The sequence below is a fragment of the Teleopsis dalmanni genome, chromosome 1, assembly GCF_002237135.1.
Source record: "Teleopsis dalmanni isolate 2A chromosome 1, ASM223713v2, whole genome shotgun sequence".
Taxonomy (NCBI): domain Eukaryota; kingdom Metazoa; phylum Arthropoda; class Insecta; order Diptera; family Diopsidae; genus Teleopsis; species Teleopsis dalmanni.
Genome location: NC_051846.1, coordinates 68,219,048 through 68,240,395, shown reverse-complemented (window position 1 = coordinate 68,240,395; position 21,348 = coordinate 68,219,048). Strand labels below are relative to the sequence as shown.

Genomic DNA, 21,348 nt, shown 5'->3' with positions numbered 1-21,348 from the left:
ATAGTACCCGATTTATGCATTATGTCCATACATATTGCAGTAGATAATTTTTTCAAAGAGATATTTTTTTTAATCCCTGTCTATTTATTTACCGCCACAATTGTACGCCCATCTTGGTAGCGCATGGAGCTCTTCAAGCAAATAATATATGATGCGTATTATATTTATATATATATTATAATATATATTATATATATATTATATATATATTATATATTATATTCAATTAATAATTAATATCTGAGTATTAGATATTTGTTGATATACAAAATATTACATTGAAGATAATTACTCCAACTTACGTTTGAAGCTGTCGATATAAAAAAAAATACTCTATTATCTCTATGGATTTTTATTTAAGAATTTTGCATAAATCTATTTTAGTTATAGATATAGTAAAAAGAAAACAATTATTAATCCTTATACTCTATATTATATATTATTAGTTTAAATATTTCTTTTTAATTGTTACAATTCTTAACGAATTGTTTATTTTTACATATAAACTGCTCATTATCAAACCAATGCCCTGATTCACAATAGTGAGTTAGGGGTTGGCCATTAAAACAAACGTAATATTTTGCACAAAGTTCCGGATCTCTTATGTATGAGCCATTCGGTAAGTTTAAACATTTCACTGTATTTTCACATTGGGGACTTGGATAATCATTTGATGTTCCATAATTTTTCATATCAACCAAGTTTGCATAGTTGCAAACTAGTAACTGTGTATCAAAATGGAAACCAGGCGCGCAATATTCGGGTACAGCAAGTCCACTTACACATACATAGTATTTATTAAAATCGTATGTATCTCGGATAAGAGCACCATTTCGGTACATAGAACAGTCAGGAGTAGTTTCTTTATAAGAGTTAAGAGGGTTATCGGTACACTTTACTGGGCAAGAAGTAGGCTTACAAGTTACAGTTTGTGTAACTAAGCAAGTTGAGGTTTTTTCAGTGGTAGTTGTTTGTGTGGTTGGAGTTGTTGTTGTACTAGAACAAGACGTAGAATGGCTGGTGGTTGTTGTAGATTTAGTTGTTATAAGCCCAGTTGTTGTGAGTATTGTAGTTGTACCAGTTGTAATTGATTCAGTAGTACTTTGAAGCGTTGTAGTCTGAGTACTGGTCACAGCACTACAGGTAGTAGTACTTTTTGTAGTAGTAGTTTTAGTGCATGGCTTTATGGTACTAGTGCTAGTTGTTGTTAAAGAAGAACATGGAGTTTTATTTGTTGTTGTGCTTAATTTTGTAGTCGTTGGAAATGTTACAGAAACTGTGGTTGTACTGCAAGGCGTAGTACTGCTGGATGTTACGGATATTGTTGTTGTTTCAATTGTAGGGGTACTAGTGGTCAGTGAAGTAGAACTACTAGTAGTTGTTGATGTTGTAGTGGTTTTAGTTGTTGTTGTAAGTTTAGTTGTAATAGAAGTTGTAGTTGATAATGTTGTAGAAGCACTTATTGTGGTGGAAGAGGCAGCAGTACTGGTGGTTATTACTTCAGTTGTAGTTTTAGAGCACGGTCTAGCACTGCTGGTACTGGCTGTAGTAGAAGTTGTACTGGTCAATGATGTGCAACTACTCGTAGTTGTAGATATAGTGGTAGTTTTGGTTGTGGTGGATGTTGTAATTGTTTTACTTGTTGTAGTGGAAGAGGCAGCAGTACTGGTGGTTACTACTTCAGTTGTAGTTTTAGAGCATGGTCTTGCACTGCTGGTACTGGCTGTAGTAAAAGAATTACTGGTCAATGGTGTGCAACTACTCGTAGTTGTAGATATAGTAGTAGTTTTGATTGTGGTGGGTGTTGTGATTGTACCACTTGTTGTAGTAGAGAGAGTCGTTGATTCAGTTGTTGATATTGTTGTAGAAACACTGGTTTCAGAGCAGGGAACAACAGTGCTGGTGCTGGTAATAGTAGAAACTGTACTAGTGAATGAAGAAGAACTACTGTTAGTCGTAGTTCTTGGCGTTGTTGTGGCCTGAGTTGTTGTAGCTGAAGTTGTGCTTGATTTAGAAGTGGTTGGGATTATAATGGAATCGGTGGTAGTACTGCAAGTGGTAGTACTACCAACATTGGAAGAAGTACTCGTACAAGAAGAGGAACTAGTACTAACTGTTGATGTTGTTGTTGTTTTAGTAGTTTCAGTTGATGTTGTTGGTGTTGTATTTACTTTAGTTGTTGTAGTAGACACTGTAGTTGCTTCAGTAGAAGTGGGAACTGTTGTACCTGGCGTTGTAGAAATGGAGTATGTTGTAGAACATTCAGTAAGATGTGTATGTAATGTATTTAAAGTTGTTGGTTGTGTTATTGCGCATACTGTCGTCGATTCCAAGCAATGTTTTCTTATGTTAATTTTCTTTTTATTACAATTACAAGGTGTTTGTGTATAAAATGGCAAAAATGCAATAGGCAACCAAGTTATGCTTCCTATAACTGGGTATAAATTCGCTGAGCATGAGCAAGAATGTAAGTCTAATTGACTTTTTTGATTAGTAGTTATTACGCAGCGTTGTTGATTTATATTGAAAATGTATCCATCCTCACAATATTCAACAAATTTTCCAAGTTTTCCTAAGCAAACATAATACCCCTGTGCATTTACAGGATCCTGTACTTTTTGTCCAAAGTCAGTACTGGTGCATATATCTACAGCAGTTATGACAGGCAATAATAAAATGCAACTGAATAATAAAAGACCTAAAAATAAATCATTATTAAGTTTTAAGTCTTCATTTTTTAAAAAAATTTTACTTACTAAGGCGCATTTTTTTCAAGTGACGAACTTATCTTATTCTTACTTACCAATACACAAATGCATACCTTGAACTTGAATTTTTCCACCTTATATAGAAAATATTCATCACTTAATGTATTACTAATTGTTTAATATTAATTAAGTAAATGACTTCTGTTCTTCTTGTTTTACATTGACATGTTAAAAATATTATGAAAACAGAAAATTGTACTACGGTTTGATGTTTTTAGTATTGTACAGCTTTGCAATACATCTGCGTATGCTTAATAATTTACAGAGATATAAATAAATCATATGATTAAACAAAATCGTTGGGTAGTATTGAATATTGGTTTTCGAAATATATTTTATGTTTGTTACAATTTAAAATATTGAAATTTCATTACTAAATTAAACAGTATAAATCAGTATTTAAAAAAACTGTTTCGTGAATTGCAAGACTGAAGTTGCGACATATAGTTTTCTTTGTTTGCTAAGTAAATAAGAATCCAAATTAAATTTTGCTTTTATTTCTGATTTTTCATTATTGGTTTTACTAACTTACTTATTAACATAAATGACCATAACAACCAGTTAGAGTTTCGATCTGACTTCTTTCCAGGCACCTTTGTTGTGTCTCCACTGGAGACTCTCCAATGTTCTACATATGGTGTTTTTAGTGCTTCATCAACTTGATCACTACACCGGAGACACGGACTATTTTCTTGTCTTCTTCTTTCGACTATCGCTCACACACCTTTTCCGCTGATCATCGTCATCCATTCTTATGACATGACCAAGTCAACGCAGTCGGTGAACGTTCATTTGCTGAAAAATATCAATATTGTGATAAAAATCGAATAGCTCGTGGTCTATTTAAATACAGTAGTCGTCACCAACTCGCATATGTTCAAAGACCTTACAAAAAACTTTTCTCTCGAAAGCTCCCAACGCAGCTTCATTATTTTCTGTGCCATACAAAAGCTGTAGAATGGATGATCTATAGCGCGAAAACTTTGTCTGTTTTATACCGCTTAAAACTTCAAATGTTTAATAGTCGACAAAATATGTTTAGGTAATGATGTTATGTTTGTGAGCTCATTCCACAATTTGTTGCAGTGTGAACCTCTGATCAATAGTAGAGCGACCAGATCGAGACACAAATTAAGGTCTAATCTGAGTTGGCATGTGGCTTGAATCTTCCAGATAGTGAAGTTGAAAGGAACTTGTACGCAACAAGTATTAAATTGATCCTGCGATAGATGGTGCCAATCGTCGGATCATATTTTTTTTTGATCATCTTTTCCGTTTTTGATAAATAAACGGAAGAAGTACCTAGGTGCCTACCTCACATCTCACATCTGATTAATAAGTGAAGCTCTGTAATATAGGTTCCACACTATAATTTACATATGAAGTTGGATTTGTAGAAATACTTTAAATCAATGAATTAACCTTTTTTTGAACTAAAGTTATTTGTAGTTTTTTGGACTTATTCCTAACCTTAACACCAAATATATTCAGGTCTGTACATATAACACATGTATTTTATTTTAAGCAGTGTATTTATCCGTTCTTGAGAAACGGCGGTACCAATATAGATGAAAATTAGAAGTGATTTACTTTGTCGAAGCATGTAATTATCAATAACTGATGCCTGCACAAAACATTATGCTTAAAAACTCTGGTTTGCTTTTAAATATTCTTTATGGAAGGTTATTTAAAAAATTCCGGTAAAAATGACAGTGTTGTTCACGATTTTAAAACAATTAGAGCTTTATAAAAATATAAATAGTATTTATTATTTAAAATAGTGTTTTTTATTAATAAAATATTTTTGTTTTCTTTCTTAATATTTTGGACAGTAAAAATAAGACTTGGTTAAAGTTACTTAATATTAGAATATACAGCAGATTGTACTCTGTATGCTAAACTTTATATAAATGTAAGTTTTAATAAAGACAGTTAGTTAATTTAAATAAATTAACATTTTTGAAATGAGTAAAAGGCATTGCCAAAGTCTAAACTAACAGGAAACGGAAAACTATTTATGAAAATTTTACTAATGTTAAATATTAAATAAAGTGTATTATAATTATTATTATTAAACTGCGTTTTTTATTGTTTTGAAAAGCAAACGCGCAGAACCTTAGGATAAAGTAAGGTAAGTTAAAATTTTGAAATAGTAGGTAAGCGTTTTAGCACTGAAATTATCGATCAAAAATTTATAAAAGTAAGTTACCAGTTTAGCAGTTACCCTCAATGACACTTGTTAATGTGATTCACTTTTTCTTTCAACATATCTACGCTTATTACCATTCCTGAATTTACTGCTGAGATACTTTCATTTTTTTTTTTCAACCAGTCAAACGTGGATAAACTCATACATACTTATATTCATAATTATATAAGTATATAATATGATTATATTCATATATATTTTATTATATTCATAATTATTTTTTATAATTTATTTAAAATATATTTTTCAAATTCGAGTAGATAACATCTATTACATTCCCCACTTGCTACGCCACTGCTTGTAGATAAAAATAGTAAGTTACTTACCTTTCGTTGGCACATTTAACATAAGTCATACGTGCATACTCTATTGCAGATTGAGTGTGAAGAATTATTTTGGTGAATTTCGATATAAATCCAATATACATAAATCTACTACTATGTAGAGATTTTATATATTTTTTAACATTTAAAATAATATTAAAATTACATATAAAATTTTGCATAAAAAACTGTATAATCACACATCACTATTTTTAAAATGGCGTTCAATTTCATTTTTCTACTTTTACGAAATAAATATTTTGTACGAATTATTTAAAAAAATAAATATATTTATATATATAAATATATTTTTTTTAACTATATTATATATCTCACAAGTATACATTTAAAATATTATTAAAATCACATATAAAATTTTGCATAAAAAACTTTAAAATCACACATCACTATTTTCAAAATGGTGTTCAATTTCATTTTTCTACTTGCACAAAATTAATATAGAGTTGTAACAGTTGTAATTTTTCTTTATTTTCCCGGTTTTATTAAAGTCAATTGTTATTGATATTTATTTCAAAAAAATGTCAGTTTTTCGTAATCTCAACTTTATCTTTTGCTTTTTTCTTAAGTATAGTTTATCTTACGCATAGTTGCATTTGAAATGTCCCTTGATTTCAGCCTTCGTTTCAGCGAAGTTAAGGCCATTTTTCTTAATTTCGTTCTAACTGAAAACTGAAATTTGTATGGAAAAAACAACTTAATTTCGTTGAAACGAAGATGAAATTGATTTTTGCAAAAATAAGATGTGTCTGAACATAGTATTAGAAATAATAAGTCTTTATATAAAAAGCAGTACTTAAAAAATTTGTCTAAAATTTTATTCATTTTATATACAAATTAATTGAAATTTTAAATACTCATATAGTAAGATTGATACAAATAATTTATATACGTATATAGTTACATATGATTAAAAATAATTTTTATATGGTGTTATTTACTTATTATATTAAATTATGAAATTAGAAGAAATATTTTATTTAAAATATATATAAAATAAAAAGTATTTTTTAAAACTTTTGCAATACATGCAATAGTTCACAATTTAACAAAAGATTTTATTTATATTTCCGTAATTCTCATTTCAAATGGACAATGTCAATATTGTTAATATTATTATTGCTCTTCAGTGGTGGTGTTCTTAGGTTGAGATGTCAAGCAACAGGTTTACATATGTTTGTCATTAGTTAATTAGACTTCTGATAATATTTTATATGTATATATGAATTGTGAAATACAAATTGTTTTGGAATGACAAATTCTGGTAAAAATACCTTATCAACAAAAATTACTTAATATATGTTTTGGTACAATGATTGCAATACAAATGTGATTGGTATATATGTATGTCACGTTATGTACCAACTGGTAAGTCGCTTGTCAGTACATGAGATATGTACACTGTATTGTAAATTGTCTTCTTAAAGATAAAAAAAAACGATAACTAATAAAAATGGCAATGAATGATAAAATTTGTTTTATTTTTTCAAAATTTATTTGGCGTTATTATAGCATTTTGCTTGCGATAATTGAACGCAAGAACGACGTTCAATGTCCCATCCATAGTAGAAAGGACACTGCTGAACTGTTAAGAATCCTTTAATGCAATAATAAAAATAATTGCATTTTTCCGGATGTGGAAAGAAATCCGTCACGTGAGGTAAACATTTATTGGCATTTGGACGATTGATCTGAAATAATAATTAAAAAAAAATAAATTATTAATATTTTTTTATTATTAATTTCAATTGCTTTTTATTTCTGCTTAAAAACTTAAAATATATTATAGTATTATAGATAAAATCTTTAAATAATATACTACATATATTAAGTTGAGAAAATTTTAAACTAAACAATAAAAATACTTGATTTTAATTTTTAAAGAATAAATATACTTAATATTTTATTTCATTTATAAGTACTATTATAAATTTTCATTTAAAATATTTCTATAAATTATATTCTTATATAGTTATTATTATAATTATTATATATACTATATTATATTTAACTTGTTCGATATATACGTTTTTGAAAGTAAACCCTAAGATCATATGGTCTTATTCTCATCAGAGTTAATAGTAATAAAGGCTTTACCTAGCTTTCCTTGAGCGTGCTAATACCAACGTAAATTATAATATTCTGCTTCATTATCTTTAAATTATTATTATTTTATTGTTAATTTTATTACTTATTTAATTATTAATTTTATAATTAATTTTATTAATTATTTTATTAATTATTTAATTATTATTATTACTATTTTGTTATTTAATAATAGTTAACATATTTCAGGAGTCGAAGGATTCTGCCACCAGTATTTTCTAGTTCTTTTTATATTTTAGTTTGGTATATCTATGTGAAAAATAAATAACATAAATAAAATAAATAAATAATTAATTGTTTTATTGATCAAATATTTTTAATAAAAATTTGTTTTTTAAAATCACGATATTACCCTGATGATGACTAAGAAGTATCAGTTTAAATAAGATTTTTTAAAAACAAAAAACAATTTTTTTAAAAATTGCGTTATTTAGCCTGTTAAAAAACAAAATTATTATTAAAATAAATAAATAAAATGAATAAATAAAATAAATAAATAAAATAAATAAGTAAAATAAATAAATAAATAAGTTAAAAAAATAAATATATAAAATAAAATAAGTAAATCAAATAAATTGATAAAATAAATAAATAAAATAAACAAATAAATAAAATTAAATAAACTAAATTAATAAAATAAATAAATAAATAAAATTCTAGAGAAATTCATAAAATTATCACTAACAAACTTCCAATCGAATATAATACCAGTATATAGAGTTAAACAATTTTTTTTTATTATAAATTTGCCTTAAATTAAGTACAACAAAATCAGAGAAATTATAAAGAAAAACTCTTAAAGAAGTAATAAATAGTAAATAAAATAAATATTATGAGTAAGATCATTTATTGGATATAACATGCATTAATGGGTCAACCTTCACTGATGTACATAGCAACTAAACAATAAGAAGTGATGGTACTTGTGTATAATATATGCGTCAGACAGGATCATTTTTATAGGGAGATAAATTGAACGATCTATATAGGTGTTAACAGATTTAATAACAAGTTTTTTTTTTGTTTTATGTCGACCGGGGGAATAATTGACAAGAATCTCACCCCAAAACTGACATACCGAAACTGCCATTGTGCCATGCTATGTTAGCTATCCAAAACCACAACAACACTATCAAGGCTAACATAAGATAACAGCTACTAAGTAAACTTAAAATATTCAACTACTGTAACTAGTGACTGTTCCTTCTAAATCAACAGCTTAATAGTATTTTAATAATATTAGGGCATATTTCTTAAACACTTACCGCACATTGTACATATTCCGGGAAATCACACTTCCCAGTATTCGCATTGAAATGTAAATGATTTGTACAATGCATTTCAATGGCATGTCCATGGTAACACATATAGTAATCTGAGCATGATTGACTGCTTGCCATTAATACAATCTGACTGGGATCATCCACATTTGGGCATGTATCCAATATAACAGGTGGTATACTCAATGGATCAAATGTTGTTTCTATTGGATTGGCAGGTGTTGTCGTTGTCGTTGTTGCTGCAGTAGTAGTAGTAATTGGTTCTTCTTCTTCTTCGTCCTCTTCTTCACCTTCCTCATCTTCCTCTTCTTCGTCACCCTCTTCATCTAGAAAACAAGGCACAACATTGGCGTCATCGCAGCCTTGCGATTCTGCATCAAAATATTCATCTTCAGCGCATTCACCCATCATTGACTCCTCACCCAGGCAATAGATGTAAGCATTACAGCTACTTGAACTTGCAACAAATGTTTCTTCATCAACACCATCACATTCCGCAAATGTTTCAGCATTAACAGTATTTAATACTCGTAAGGTTAGAAAAATTAAAACATATATAATGTTAAACTTATTTGTCATTTTTATATTAAAGGCAAATTATTTTTATATTAAATTTTTTCTATTATTTTATTAAATTGTTTACACAATATAGGTTTGTTCACTAACACGGTACTTCAGCAATTAAATTTGGATCCAATGAGTTGAGACATTTTATGAATAAAAATTTTTGACTGTCTGTTTGTATATTTTTCACAAAATTAAAACATTTAAATCATTTTATTATAATTAGTTTTGATTTGATATCTCTTCGATATCAAAAATGATATTTTCAGAAATGCTAACATTGAAGATATTCCAGTTCTTTCGAACATTTATCTATAAGAGCCATATCTATTCCAGTCAGGGTTTTTTTTCCCCTTTTTTTTTACTGGAAGTACCATATATGTATATTACATATTCGAAGATAGTGCTTAAAATTTTATAGTATATTTGAAGATAAGTTTCGAAACTGTGGAGCATTGTTAAGATTAGGTAAGATCTTAAACATATTTTTTCATTTCAAACTATTCTTACTTAATAGAAATTATTCTTAATAGTGGAGAATCTTAATTTATTGTCCCCATCTTTTTGTAAAACTTTTTTGTCAATTGTAAAAGAATTTAGTTGAATCTGTGAGAATAGCGAATCTGCATTTTTGAAGAGCCTTCTACTCTTCACTAACGTCACATAAGGGAAATATTTGCCATAGCATCATTTCTAATTAGCTCAAGTTTACTTTTTTCTTGACTCTGTTTACTTTCAATAACTTCATCACAATACGATCATGCTAACAATCTAAATAAGTAGGTTTGCAGACCTTCCTACGGATATAAATTTATAGACTGCAGCGAAACTATTGAAAAATTCTGTATATTAAAAAAACCATACCCATGTACGTCGATCAGTCTCTGTCTCTGAATTAACCTATAATCATTGGCGCATAAACAGCATTTTTTTCATCTATTTTTTACCTATTACTAAAATAGATATAAGATTTATAATCATTGCAGTCTATTTTTTAAAATTAAGTAAAGAGAACTATGTTACTGAAAGCATTAAAGCCTAAGCTCATATTTATATTTAAATAATTTTTTATTAAACATATAGTACAATGCTCATATTAATATATTGATCTATTTTGAAACTGAGAAGTTGTAACTGCAACATTGAATGGATTAATTATATGCGTAGCTATCCGACAATATAGCAAAATGGAATTATCCGCTATATATGGATAATTACAAGAAGAAATGCGTGAAAAGAGGATGAAAACATTTTGGCTCCTCCGCTAGTAACTTAAATAAACCAATTATAACAGGCAACTTAATCAATTATCATGTTACCACTGCAGTTAAAATTACTTACGTTAATGAAATTAAGATTTAGTCGTTTCTATTGATATAAGCTGATTTATGCATGTGTAATAGCTTGTTTGTTTACATTATAATAATTTCCTTTGTGGGAACTTTGTTTTAATGGTTGCTTAAATTATCCTTATTAGCGGCCTTAATGAGCAAAACTTCCTAATGAGACAAGTGGAAACATGGTACATGAGTACAGATTGAAATCATAAAGAAAATCTCGTAAATCTGGATGACCAGGCCTGTAAATAAAACTAAGATATATGAAATTACAGTTGACACTGTTTAGATGGTTTAAAAACAAACTTTTTGATAGATAAATAAGTAACCGAAATGAAAGAAAAAAAATACAAAATAACAAAGATAACAAGGAAACAAAAGAAAAAATGTTTATAACTGTAACTCACATTGATAAGCTAGAATAAATAAATTGAAAACATTTCGGTGTTTACCTTCAAAATTATACTAGTTAGTTCTGATCTGTAAAAAATTATGAGTCACAAATATTTAAAACTTTATAAATATTACTCTTAAACAGAATCATTCTTTATTGATCTATCAACTCTACAATTTGATTTAAAAGTAGAAATTGTTAGATCAAATGTTCACAGAAACTAGATTTAGGACAGACGTGCATCATTTAAACTTCATTAGGATATGCTACGATAATCCGTAATACTGAAATGAGATTGCTTAATATGTTCATTCATTACAAAAGTATAGTCTAAAATGTACGATAATCTTAACTCAAATATAAATTGGATTTAATTTCTTTACCTGACACGGATTTAATAAGTTATCGTTATAAAAGTCATAATATAAAATTTTGACCCATACCTTGATAACAACAGTATGTGACACTGTTTTCAGAGATTTATTACAAATGACAGTTCTGCTGTTATTACTGAGCGTATATCCTGAATTCAGAGAAAGTGCATAGTGCTAACTACACACGGTACCTTTATCTAAAACTTGTTCCAAAGTCTATTCAGTACTCTTATCTGAGCCGAATTAAGTATATTAAACATTGCGCAGAATTATAAGTGATAATGTATTCAATATCTTGAGCCTTTAGGTTATATCAATTTTAGTTAATTGGTATACAAAATTTATGTTACTAAATTTTGTACTATTGGCAAATTCAAATTATATGTGGTAACTAGATAAAATATCGAATCTAAAAATCATAATTTATTTCGGTAATGGTGATCATATATTTGTCACTTGAATTGATATAACCAGCGCTGACACTATATGGTTTTAATAGGGAGAATATTATAATTGCAAAATATTCAATTATATTTCTACATATATAAAATTTATATTCAGAGTCAAAGTAAAATATTTAACTTGTACTAGATATGCTAAATTAATTATATGATCCGCATTAAAGTAATCATGATATTTCAGGAATATATCTGGCAATAACGTGTAAGTATAACAATATTTCTCGTACGATCTTCCATATTATATCCTGGAAAAATGTTTAGTTGGACAATTGAGCAGATTCAATTAATCAAATTAGCTTAAATTGAAAACCAATAAAAAATCAAAACCAATAAGACTGTGTAATCACATACAATGTCACAAGTTATACTGTCTTCCTCTAGAACAGGGCTATCCAAACTACACCGTTGCCTAATGTTTCTATGACTTGCGACATGTTTTTAAACTATCACAATTACTCAAACTTTCTTTTGATGTACTGGTAAAACTACATTATTTTATTTTTATGGTATACCAAATAAATGAAGTTAAATTAATAAAACTAAATTTAACATTATATATAACAACAACGACCCTCCAATCTGTACAGTGATTTTTAATGGTCCACGATCGCATCTGATCTGGATAGCCCTGCTATAGGGCTATGATGATTCTTTATGTATGTTAGTTAAGCTTACTGATGATATGACTGTCATATATCTAATAGTTATATATATTGTTTTATATACTCACAAAGCCTGTTTTAAAAAAAACTCTAATTTTATACATCTAGATAAGAAAATATATATTTGTGAATATATATAAAAATGTCTCTTGCTAATAAAAATTTCTTCTTAATTTTTTTTTTAAACTCACTGAAGTAGAACTTAAGAACTAGTATACAAATATCTTTAAAAATTTTATAGAACCAAACTGCTGTAAAAATGTAATTAACAAAATAACAATCTTTTTTTTGGAAAATTATCTGACTTCAAATTTGTCACTAAAACTCTAATTAAAAATGTGTAAAAAAATTTTAATCAAAAAATAAAAGATAAAATGTTAATTTTTGGGTAAATTATTCACACTCGAAGAAAATATCCAAAGAGATAATGATTGAGGTTAATAAATTTGGGTGTACAGTCTGATAAAATACATGATTTAGTTTTCTAAAGAATTAGTTTAGCCCAAGACACCGAAGAATACAATTACGACAAAATTGCGGGACCGATTTTTTAATAAAAAAATATAAAAATTTAAAATTAATGATACAAAATATGCAACTTCCAATTCTGTTAGTAATTCTTTCCATAAGTATTGGATTTGTAAAGTGTGATATATTCGTAGAATGTAATAATGTCGAGATAAATACATATATAGCAAGTACAACTAGTTGCCGTGAATACATATTTTGTAATAATGAGGATTCTTTCATGGGTGAATGCGGCGAGGGAGACTACTTTGATCAAATCTATCAAACTTGCGATCCAGAGGAATTAGTTGATTGCCAAATAGATAACAATGAAGCAAATAATACGTTAACAGTCTCATCAACAACATCAGTACCAATAATAACTCCACCAATACCCTTTGCGACGGAAACCACAATAACAACTGCATCCACTGCAACAGGTACAAGGGAAACAACAATAATTGATACTTCCATACCTACTCAAACCGCCAGACCCAACTTTAGTCAATTTACATTTCCCACAATACCAACAACTGTAGAGACGCAAAATGTATTTCCTGGTATTGGTAATGAAATAAATAAGATTGTGATATTATCTGAATGCCCAGCTGTGGACAATCGAGAAGTGGTGGGTCTCATACCACATCCAAAATCATGTTCGGATTACTTTGTTTGCTTTCATGGAAATCCTCTTCCAATGCATTGCTCAGCAATGCTACATTTTAATACCAGAACAGGAAGATGCGACTACCCTGAAAATGCAAAGTGTAGGGTAAGTGTGAATATGTGAAAGATGCGATTAATTTATATATTTATTTATTTTTATAAATATTTCAGCTTGATTTCGTTACTGCAAAAGAGCAGTGTCAAAGACATACCACAGATGTTTATCCACATCCAGTAAATTGTAATTATTTCTATCATTGCAAAGTTGGATTTCTCCTACTACAACAGTGCCCCTTCTTTTATGGATGGGACATTGAACGACGTACCTGCCTTCCGATAGGTCAAGCTAAATGTTTCAACAATCAAAGAAGAATTTAATTCTTAATTGCAATACTAATAATATCTGTAAAGAAATAATTAAAAAAACATTGTAAATATTTTTTATTGATATCATAACTATATTTTTTTTAATCTTCTGTTTCGTAACTTAAGTCCAATATTTATGGTTCTTATTTATTTTTTATAATTTTGTGTGTAATTTATTTTCAAAATATTTTTGATGACTCTGTTCAAGTTTTCACTAGTCTGTGAAAGGTTAAGAAATTCTACTTTAACCACTTTACTCTCTTAACTGAATATTTTGACCTTTTCCACCTCGAAAATCCTCCACACCATCCTTAATTATTTCTATGTGGACTTATAAAAATTGATTCTAAAAGTATACTGTATATATACCATCAAAAGCCTGATATACCTAATTCAAAAACTGTGTATTCCTTGATATCTCATAGCTAAATTATGGATGGTACTTATATATTTGACTTTAAAAATCGCCATTAATGCTCGCATCGCATATATCCTTTTAAGTAATTCACTTGTACTAAATTGTTTTCCGATAAAATATTATTGTGTTGTTACTTATTCCCATACGAACATAACAAAGGTGAGCACCTCGCCTCTCCTGGCAAAATCTTTAAGGAAATCACAATGGGCAATATATGCCCCCAAGTGGAAGTGCATCTCTTTTAAGTTGCAAACATGAACTCGGCAAAGTAATTGATCACAAATTAAAGCCACTTTCACACTTGATATCGGTGGTGCCAGATAATGAAACTTATAAGAAACTAGCAGCAGTTAGTTAAACCGCATAAATTACAGAATGGTTCGTTGCAAATTAAATTCAAAATCATTGAAGTATACAAAGACCCTGTGTAATGATAAATAAGAGGAAACATAAAAAAGATCTATGACTATCTAAAAGATTTTAGAAGTAAAAATTCTTACTGTTGACTGCCTGCTCTCCTACCTCAATGAAGTTTGTGTTGTCTTTCAACAAGCAGTTTACTGTAGGACTAAGTCTTCTGTTAAAAAAGTATTCAATACTGTTTAAATTGAAGATCTGGTTGACAAATTCTACCAACTCAGTGTTCCTATGACACTGTGTATTGTCGAACTCTTATCTGATTGAATCTTTCAAGTTTGAGCTAGTTTTTCTCTTTTTTGCGACTTCTCTGCATTGCTGACGTCGTTTAAGATTAATTATTTCAAATCAACGTTGTTTTGTTTTCTAACCGAAAGAAAAGTAATTATAACTGAATTCTAAGGTAGTTATACTAACTGAGTTAAAAAAGATTAATCTAAGATTAATTAAACCGTCTCTGATCCTTGTATAAGTATTAGATAATTTTCTAAGATTGTATGAACTTCATTTGACAGCATTTGGAAAATATTACTCAATACAATGTTCCCACTGCAGCCAAATTACTTTATGTTAATCTAATTAAGATTCGGTCGTTTCCATTCGGTCATTGATATAAGTTAATTTATGTAGATAAAAAACTTTTATGTGTCAGAAAATTTTGTGAAAATTTCAGGAGAGCTTTTCTTTGTTCACAATTTAATTGTAAGCAAATGATATTTAGTGTTATATTATTAGCAGAAATTAATAAATTAGTCATGAAAAACTCAGAAAATATAAACAATTTAATCTACAATGTATGTGATCATTATAAATCGCCCTCCATACCATAAGTGACGATAAACCAAATAAACTGCTTTAACGAAGATAATGGGAACATACCGTGAGGATTCAGACATATGGAATTTGCATGCATTTAATATACCGCATTTATTGAACTTAGCCCAAAAACGGAATAATTTAAACATTTCCAAGGTACTGTTAGATCTATTTATACTGGATTCACACGAGAGTTTTGTTTATAATTTTAGTTGTCATGTTTGTAATTTTAACTATCAATTGTTATTGCTTTCAATGCAAAATGATAAAATTTTTGACAACTAAAATTACAAATATGACAGCTAAGATTACAAACAAAACACTCAATAAATGTTTCTACTTGTAAAACAAAGAAAAGGTACACAAAGGAAAGGTACTGTGTCTCAGTAGTTATCAAGACTAAAATTCAGAAAATGCATTTCAAATTGATTTATCACATGAGTTTATTTACGATCTCTAGACCTCAGTCATTATTTTTTGTTTTTAAGGTTAAAAGTTCAGTTCGGATGATCATTTACTTGACTAATATATTATAGATTTTTTAAGATATTCAGAATATGCACAATTTAAAGAGGTTGAAAAATTTGAAGTATTATTGAGAAAAATTTATCTCAAAAATATATTATATTATTGTCAAGATGATATTATATTATCTTCAACTGCGGGAAATTTAAAAGTATTTCTTACTATGTAGGATGCAAGAATTTTTGAACACCTTAACTATCAAATTTTTGTAAGCGTAATACTATGTTCAGACAGCCAAATTTCCTTAATTTCGTAAAAAAAAAATTACGTTAATTTCAAAAGTGTTTTTACTGCCCCAAATTAAGCAAAGCATATGTTTTTTGTTTACTAAGCGAATGTTAAAAATTATACGCTCCAAACACTATTTGTATCTGGGAAATTTTAAAAGTTGACTATTACAACTATAAAGAATATTATTCAGTACTTTTATTAGCTTTAGTGGATTTCAAGTATGCGAATTATTCTTTTTCACTTTATTTTAAATTAATAGCAGTTGTAGTTTTTTTTCTATATTCAAATTTAAAAATTTGTACTACTTTTAAAATATTTTCCCGGTTTTCGTTCCAACGAAATTAAAGCCATTTTCCTTAATTTAAAAAAAAAACATACTTAGTATCCGACACTATAATTATTTGTTTTTTTCTAAATGAAGCAATATGTAGCTATATTTGATGAAACCACTGTCTTACTTTCTACATTGTCAATAAATCGATCGTAAGATCATTTCTCAAGAACAAATTTTTAATCGTAATAATTAATAAATAATGTTATTAATACTATTTAATCAATGTGTATATTGATATAACAGATATTTTTCACTTTAATTAGAAATAGGAAAACCTTCACAGATAGTACAATATACACTTATCGATCCCAAAATTTTGAACTCCAACAAAATAGGTCATGGCAAGTAGTAGCAAATTATTTGTGCGTTTTTTCTATTATCAAATATTTCATATAAAAATGCTTTAGTTAAAAAAGCTTAAGTAACATAATAAATAAAATTTTATTTTTTTTTTCGTCTTCACAATATATTGTACTATAACCTCACGTATAAATAATACATATTTTTTTTTTTTTTGCAATCAGCAAGTTTTTGAGAATAATGGAGATCAATAACAGATGATAAAGACGGAAATTAAAATGTTAGCTAATTTGCGTATAATTTTATTGTGAATCACAAAATGTCACTGAGATAATGAAGCATATATGAAGAGATATTCTTCAAAGATTTAATTTAACAGAGTTATCGCATTTGCTTTCTAAGAAAGACGTATTTAGAGAAGACGCAATATACTTATATACTATATAAGTGATCAGGATTAATTTAAAACTGTTACAATGAGGATTATAAGAGGTATTTTTTTACTTATTAATTATTTATTAATTATAAAAATTTATAAAGTAGATTTTTTTAAAAAAATAATTGTTTACGATAAGAAATTTGTGATTATTTGTAGCACAATATTAATAGACTGTTATATAGACTAAAGAACAAAACCTTGCCACAAATAATGGACTAATTTCCCTATAATGGTAATTTAGCCACATTTGGAAATGTAAAAACCAATCAATAAAGACCATTATTAATTACTACGCAATAACGATTACAATAAACTGTAGTGAAAAAGATAATATAATATTAACTGGTGTAAAAAATAATAGATGCCATAATCAAGGATCACAATGATTAATTCATTAAAACAAATTGAATTATTAGCTAAATTTCTTTGTCTATTTTATCATTTACCTATAAATCAGAATATTTTTTTTTTCGATTGTAGTTAATGTATAATAAAACTCAGAGTATTTGACAAGGCATGCATTTTTGGATTTATTGGATTCTTGAAGATGAAAAAAAGACTATTAAATTATAAACGTTTTCAATTGATACATCTGGATTCAATCCAGATTTACTCTCGATCTGTCATATTTTGTTGCCAAATCGAATACTTTTAGAGTCATTTAACATTTTTGTAGTACACATACACATCCACACATCCCATATCAAATCATATAAAACAGCTGTTAATTTCAGGGTAATTTTGTTACACTGGCAAAATATCTAGAGTTTTATAATTTGAACTCGAGTGTTGTAAATTTCAGTCGAGATTTACGAATGAAAAATAAAACTGTACTAAAAGTGAAAAACGATTGCAAAAGTTACTCCAGATTTACCAATCGAAAACGGCATTAAGTTAAATATTTTGTGAAAAACTTAAATGAATTGGAGATGAATTAGAGTGAATACTAATTGAAAAAGTTACCCCACATTTACCAATAGAAAATGGCATTAAGTCAAATCTTGTGTGAAAAACTTGAATGAAATGCATAATGAAGAATTGATTTGTGTTAAGCTAGTCAAATTTGTGAATTAGTTTTTTAACTTAAAAAACTATATAATTAAATTTAAACTACTAATTGATATTAATATAGAATAGAAGACCGAGAATAGATATAATTTTAAAAACAGAATTTGAAGCTTTCTTCATGGTATGAAGAAGAAGCTTCAAATATATAAAAAAAATACATTATAATGATCATTCTTTAGACGAATAATTCAAAGTATTTATCTTTGATTCATCAAGATTTATGCTTTAAATTCTTAAAGACACAAAATTCGTACCTTCTGAAATAAAACCTTTTTTCAAAACATAATATTTAAATTTTAATTCGTTATCACTAGATACACAAAAGTGGGAAAAAACGGGTTGTTGATTTAGGTTCACTAATTTAAATATTTTTTTTTATTGCAATAGATCGAAAGCCATGGCGTAAAAGTTGACCTATTGAAACCACCTCTTAGGAATGAATGGAAAAGATTTCCATAACAATGTGGAAACTTCAATCCAGTAATCATGAGAGAGAGATGGGAGCAAATAGGCTTAATACATAGTGGGTTAGATTCATCTAAGCCAGAAAACAAGGGCATAATATAAGGAGATTGGGTGATAATGAAGGGGATGGGGTTATAGCTCAAGCGCGGGAGTGAGTTAGCGGTAAACTTTGTGATCAGGTTTGCGAAAGCCACGGTTATAAAGGGAGATGTCGTGAGGATTTCGGTCCCACTTATTAAAGTAAAGGGATAGGTATTGGGGGATTTAAAGCGCATAAGTTACTCGTCACCACAAGTGATCGTGGCATTGTCATAAAGGACTGAGACGAAGAAGAGCTTGCGGTTGTAGTTGGTGCAACCTCGAAAAAGCATCCGCTAAAATAGGGAGATTTAGAGTAGCTTAACTGTGCAGTTAAACTGGTTGTGTCTTCAAAGTACATTTTTGAGTTGAATATGCCTAAACCAGGCGTATTCAAATTAAACTAAAATCATTAAAAAATCAGATAAGAGTATATAATATCGCACACTATTTTATATATATTCGGTTCCTTCATCCTTTTTCAACACATCACAGCAGTGGTGTATTATATATTTCATATTTTTTTTGTTACAATGCATTCTTTTTCAAACCTAATATTACAACTGTTCCACCTATCGAGTAGGCGCGATTTCTTTTTTTTTACTTTCGATAACTTATTTAGCCTTAATAGGTGCTTAGCAGTCCTCCCGCAAATTGCAACAGAGGAAGGACCTATAGATTTAAGGATCGTTAGAATAAGTGTATTAAAATTAAAAGAGATTATAATTAAAAATGAAGTGATGTTCAAAACTATTAATCTTATATAGCTATATATATAAAGCTTTCATATATTTATATATGACATTTTGATAATTTCAGAAACCAACTGATTTATTTGCTTTTAATTATATTAATTATAAATAATACATACAATTGGAAATAATTGGAAAAAGTATATTTTAGTTTATTTTAGTGCATTCCTGGTATACCTTCTGCAGTCCACTAATACTTATGGGTTTTCATTGGTTAGCTATTCAAATAAAATATTTACTAAACGACAAAGTAGCGTTTGTGCCAATCACTCATTCGGAGACTTCGTTCAACATCCTGACGACTGTAAATTATTTTATCTTTGTGTCGAAAATGGTGATGCTGTTGAAGCAGCTTGTCCTCCAACAATGTTATTTAATGCAGAAAGTAAACTATGCGATATGCCAAATAATGTGAAGTGTTTAAACAGTTCGGATAACGAAGAAGTTCCAGATATTCCTGTTAATAGTCCGAACAATGAAATAGTGGATGCATTTCGTTATTGTGCCAGTCTATCGCAACTAGAAAACCAAAATCAGATTACTTTTGTTGGGAGTTCCAATAATTGCCAACGTTATTATATGTGCTATTATGGACAGGCTTTACTACAAGAATGTAGTGCCAATTTACATTGGAATCCAAACATAGGAAAATGCGATCTACCACAAAATGCTAACTGTAGAATTGGTAGCAATTCTGTAGTACAAAATGAGATCACAGTAAACAATAACCAACCTAATGTAGTCTCTAATAGTAACACAAACACTGCTACCAACGATCTGATTAATTGCCCTACTTATGGACAACACATATTTCCTCACATGGAGCGCTGTAACTCCTTTATTTATTGCGTCAAAGGACATGCAATTCCACAACAGTGTACATTCTTCAATCATTTCGACGTCATATCAAAAAGCTGTAAATGGAGAACCTCAGCCTTATGTGTGAAAGATTTAAATATAAATTTTCGGTATTCATAGTTAAAAAATAAGTCGGCAATTATAATTATCTATATATGAATATATGTATGTATTCATCCATATGCAGCATAGATTTGAAGTTAAAAAACAAGATACTATTTGTTGAAAAAAAAAATTATATATAATAATATTATAATTATGTTTAATATTTTAGTTTATTATGTTCAAATAAATTAAATAAATAAATGTGAAACTATTAAATTTATTTACTGATAATATTGTTTTATATTTCTCTAAAATTTAGTCAACATTATATGTAATTATATGTTATATGTAATATAAAACTTTTTAGAATTATATGGCGTTTACATTGGCCGAAAATGGCTCATTTTGGTCAAAAATCGAAAATGAGTATCGAATGGCTCATTCTTGCATATAAAAATTTCAAGCACAAAAATGAGCAATTTTCTCACATTCTGTATGAATGACGTTCGAATGCATTCCACATACGTTCCAAATGCAAAGGATTACATTGAACACACCCTAAATGAA

The 21,348-nt window shown here is 28.3% G+C and overlaps 4 protein-coding genes across 4 annotated transcripts; 2 read left to right on the top strand and 2 right to left on the bottom strand.

Moving 5' to 3' along the window:
• Positions 1–359: 359 nt before the first annotated feature.
• Positions 360–2,819, bottom strand: LOC119675150 (cell wall protein DAN4-like). Its single transcript, XM_038086341.1, has 2 exons — positions 2,757–2,819; positions 360–2,698 (listed from the first exon to the last, which is right to left on the bottom strand). Exons 1-2 carry the CDS (start codon positions 2,764–2,766, stop codon positions 462–464), a joined length of 2,247 nt encoding a protein of 748 aa, XP_037942269.1. The 5' UTR covers positions 2,767–2,819; the 3' UTR covers positions 360–461.
• A 3,701-nt stretch (positions 2,820–6,520) lies between these two features.
• On the bottom strand, positions 6,521–9,290 carry LOC119675178 (probable chitinase 10). Its single transcript, XM_038086369.1, has 2 exons — positions 8,690–9,290; positions 6,521–7,009 (listed from the first exon to the last, which is right to left on the bottom strand). Exons 1-2 carry the CDS (start codon positions 9,281–9,283, stop codon positions 6,812–6,814), a joined length of 792 nt encoding a protein of 263 aa, XP_037942297.1. The 5' UTR covers positions 9,284–9,290; the 3' UTR covers positions 6,521–6,811.
• Positions 9,291–13,038: 3,748 nt separating this feature from the next.
• On the top strand, positions 13,039–14,052 carry LOC119675168 (probable chitinase 10). Its single transcript, XM_038086359.1, has 2 exons — positions 13,039–13,775; positions 13,841–14,052. Exons 1-2 carry the CDS (start codon positions 13,077–13,079, stop codon positions 14,045–14,047), a joined length of 906 nt encoding a protein of 301 aa, XP_037942287.1. The 5' UTR covers positions 13,039–13,076; the 3' UTR covers positions 14,048–14,052.
• A 3,436-nt stretch (positions 14,053–17,488) lies between these two features.
• On the top strand, positions 17,489–20,867 carry LOC119673256 (probable chitinase 10). Its single transcript, XM_038084511.1, has 2 exons — positions 17,489–17,568; positions 20,030–20,867. Exons 1-2 carry the CDS (start codon positions 17,553–17,555, stop codon positions 20,854–20,856), a joined length of 843 nt encoding a protein of 280 aa, XP_037940439.1. The 5' UTR covers positions 17,489–17,552; the 3' UTR covers positions 20,857–20,867.
• The last annotated feature ends 481 nt before the right edge of the window (positions 20,868–21,348 follow it).

Excerpts from the sequence above, each read along its gene's own strand:
- LOC119675168 (XM_038086359.1), top strand. The coding sequence starts at position 13,077 with ATGATACAAAATATGCAACTTCCAATTCTGTTAGTAATTCTTTCCATA. Across the intron at positions 13,776-13,840 it reads CTGAAAATGCAAAGTGTAGG|CTTGATTTCGTTACTGCAAA; the intron begins GTAAGTGTGAAT and ends TAAATATTTCAG.
- LOC119675178 (XM_038086369.1), bottom strand. The coding sequence starts at position 9,283 with ATGACAAATAAGTTTAACATTATATATGTTTTAATTTTTCTAACCTTA. Across the intron at positions 7,010-8,689 it reads CGGAATATGTACAATGTGCG|ATCAATCGTCCAAATGCCAA; the intron begins GTAAGTGTTTAA and ends TTATTATTTCAG.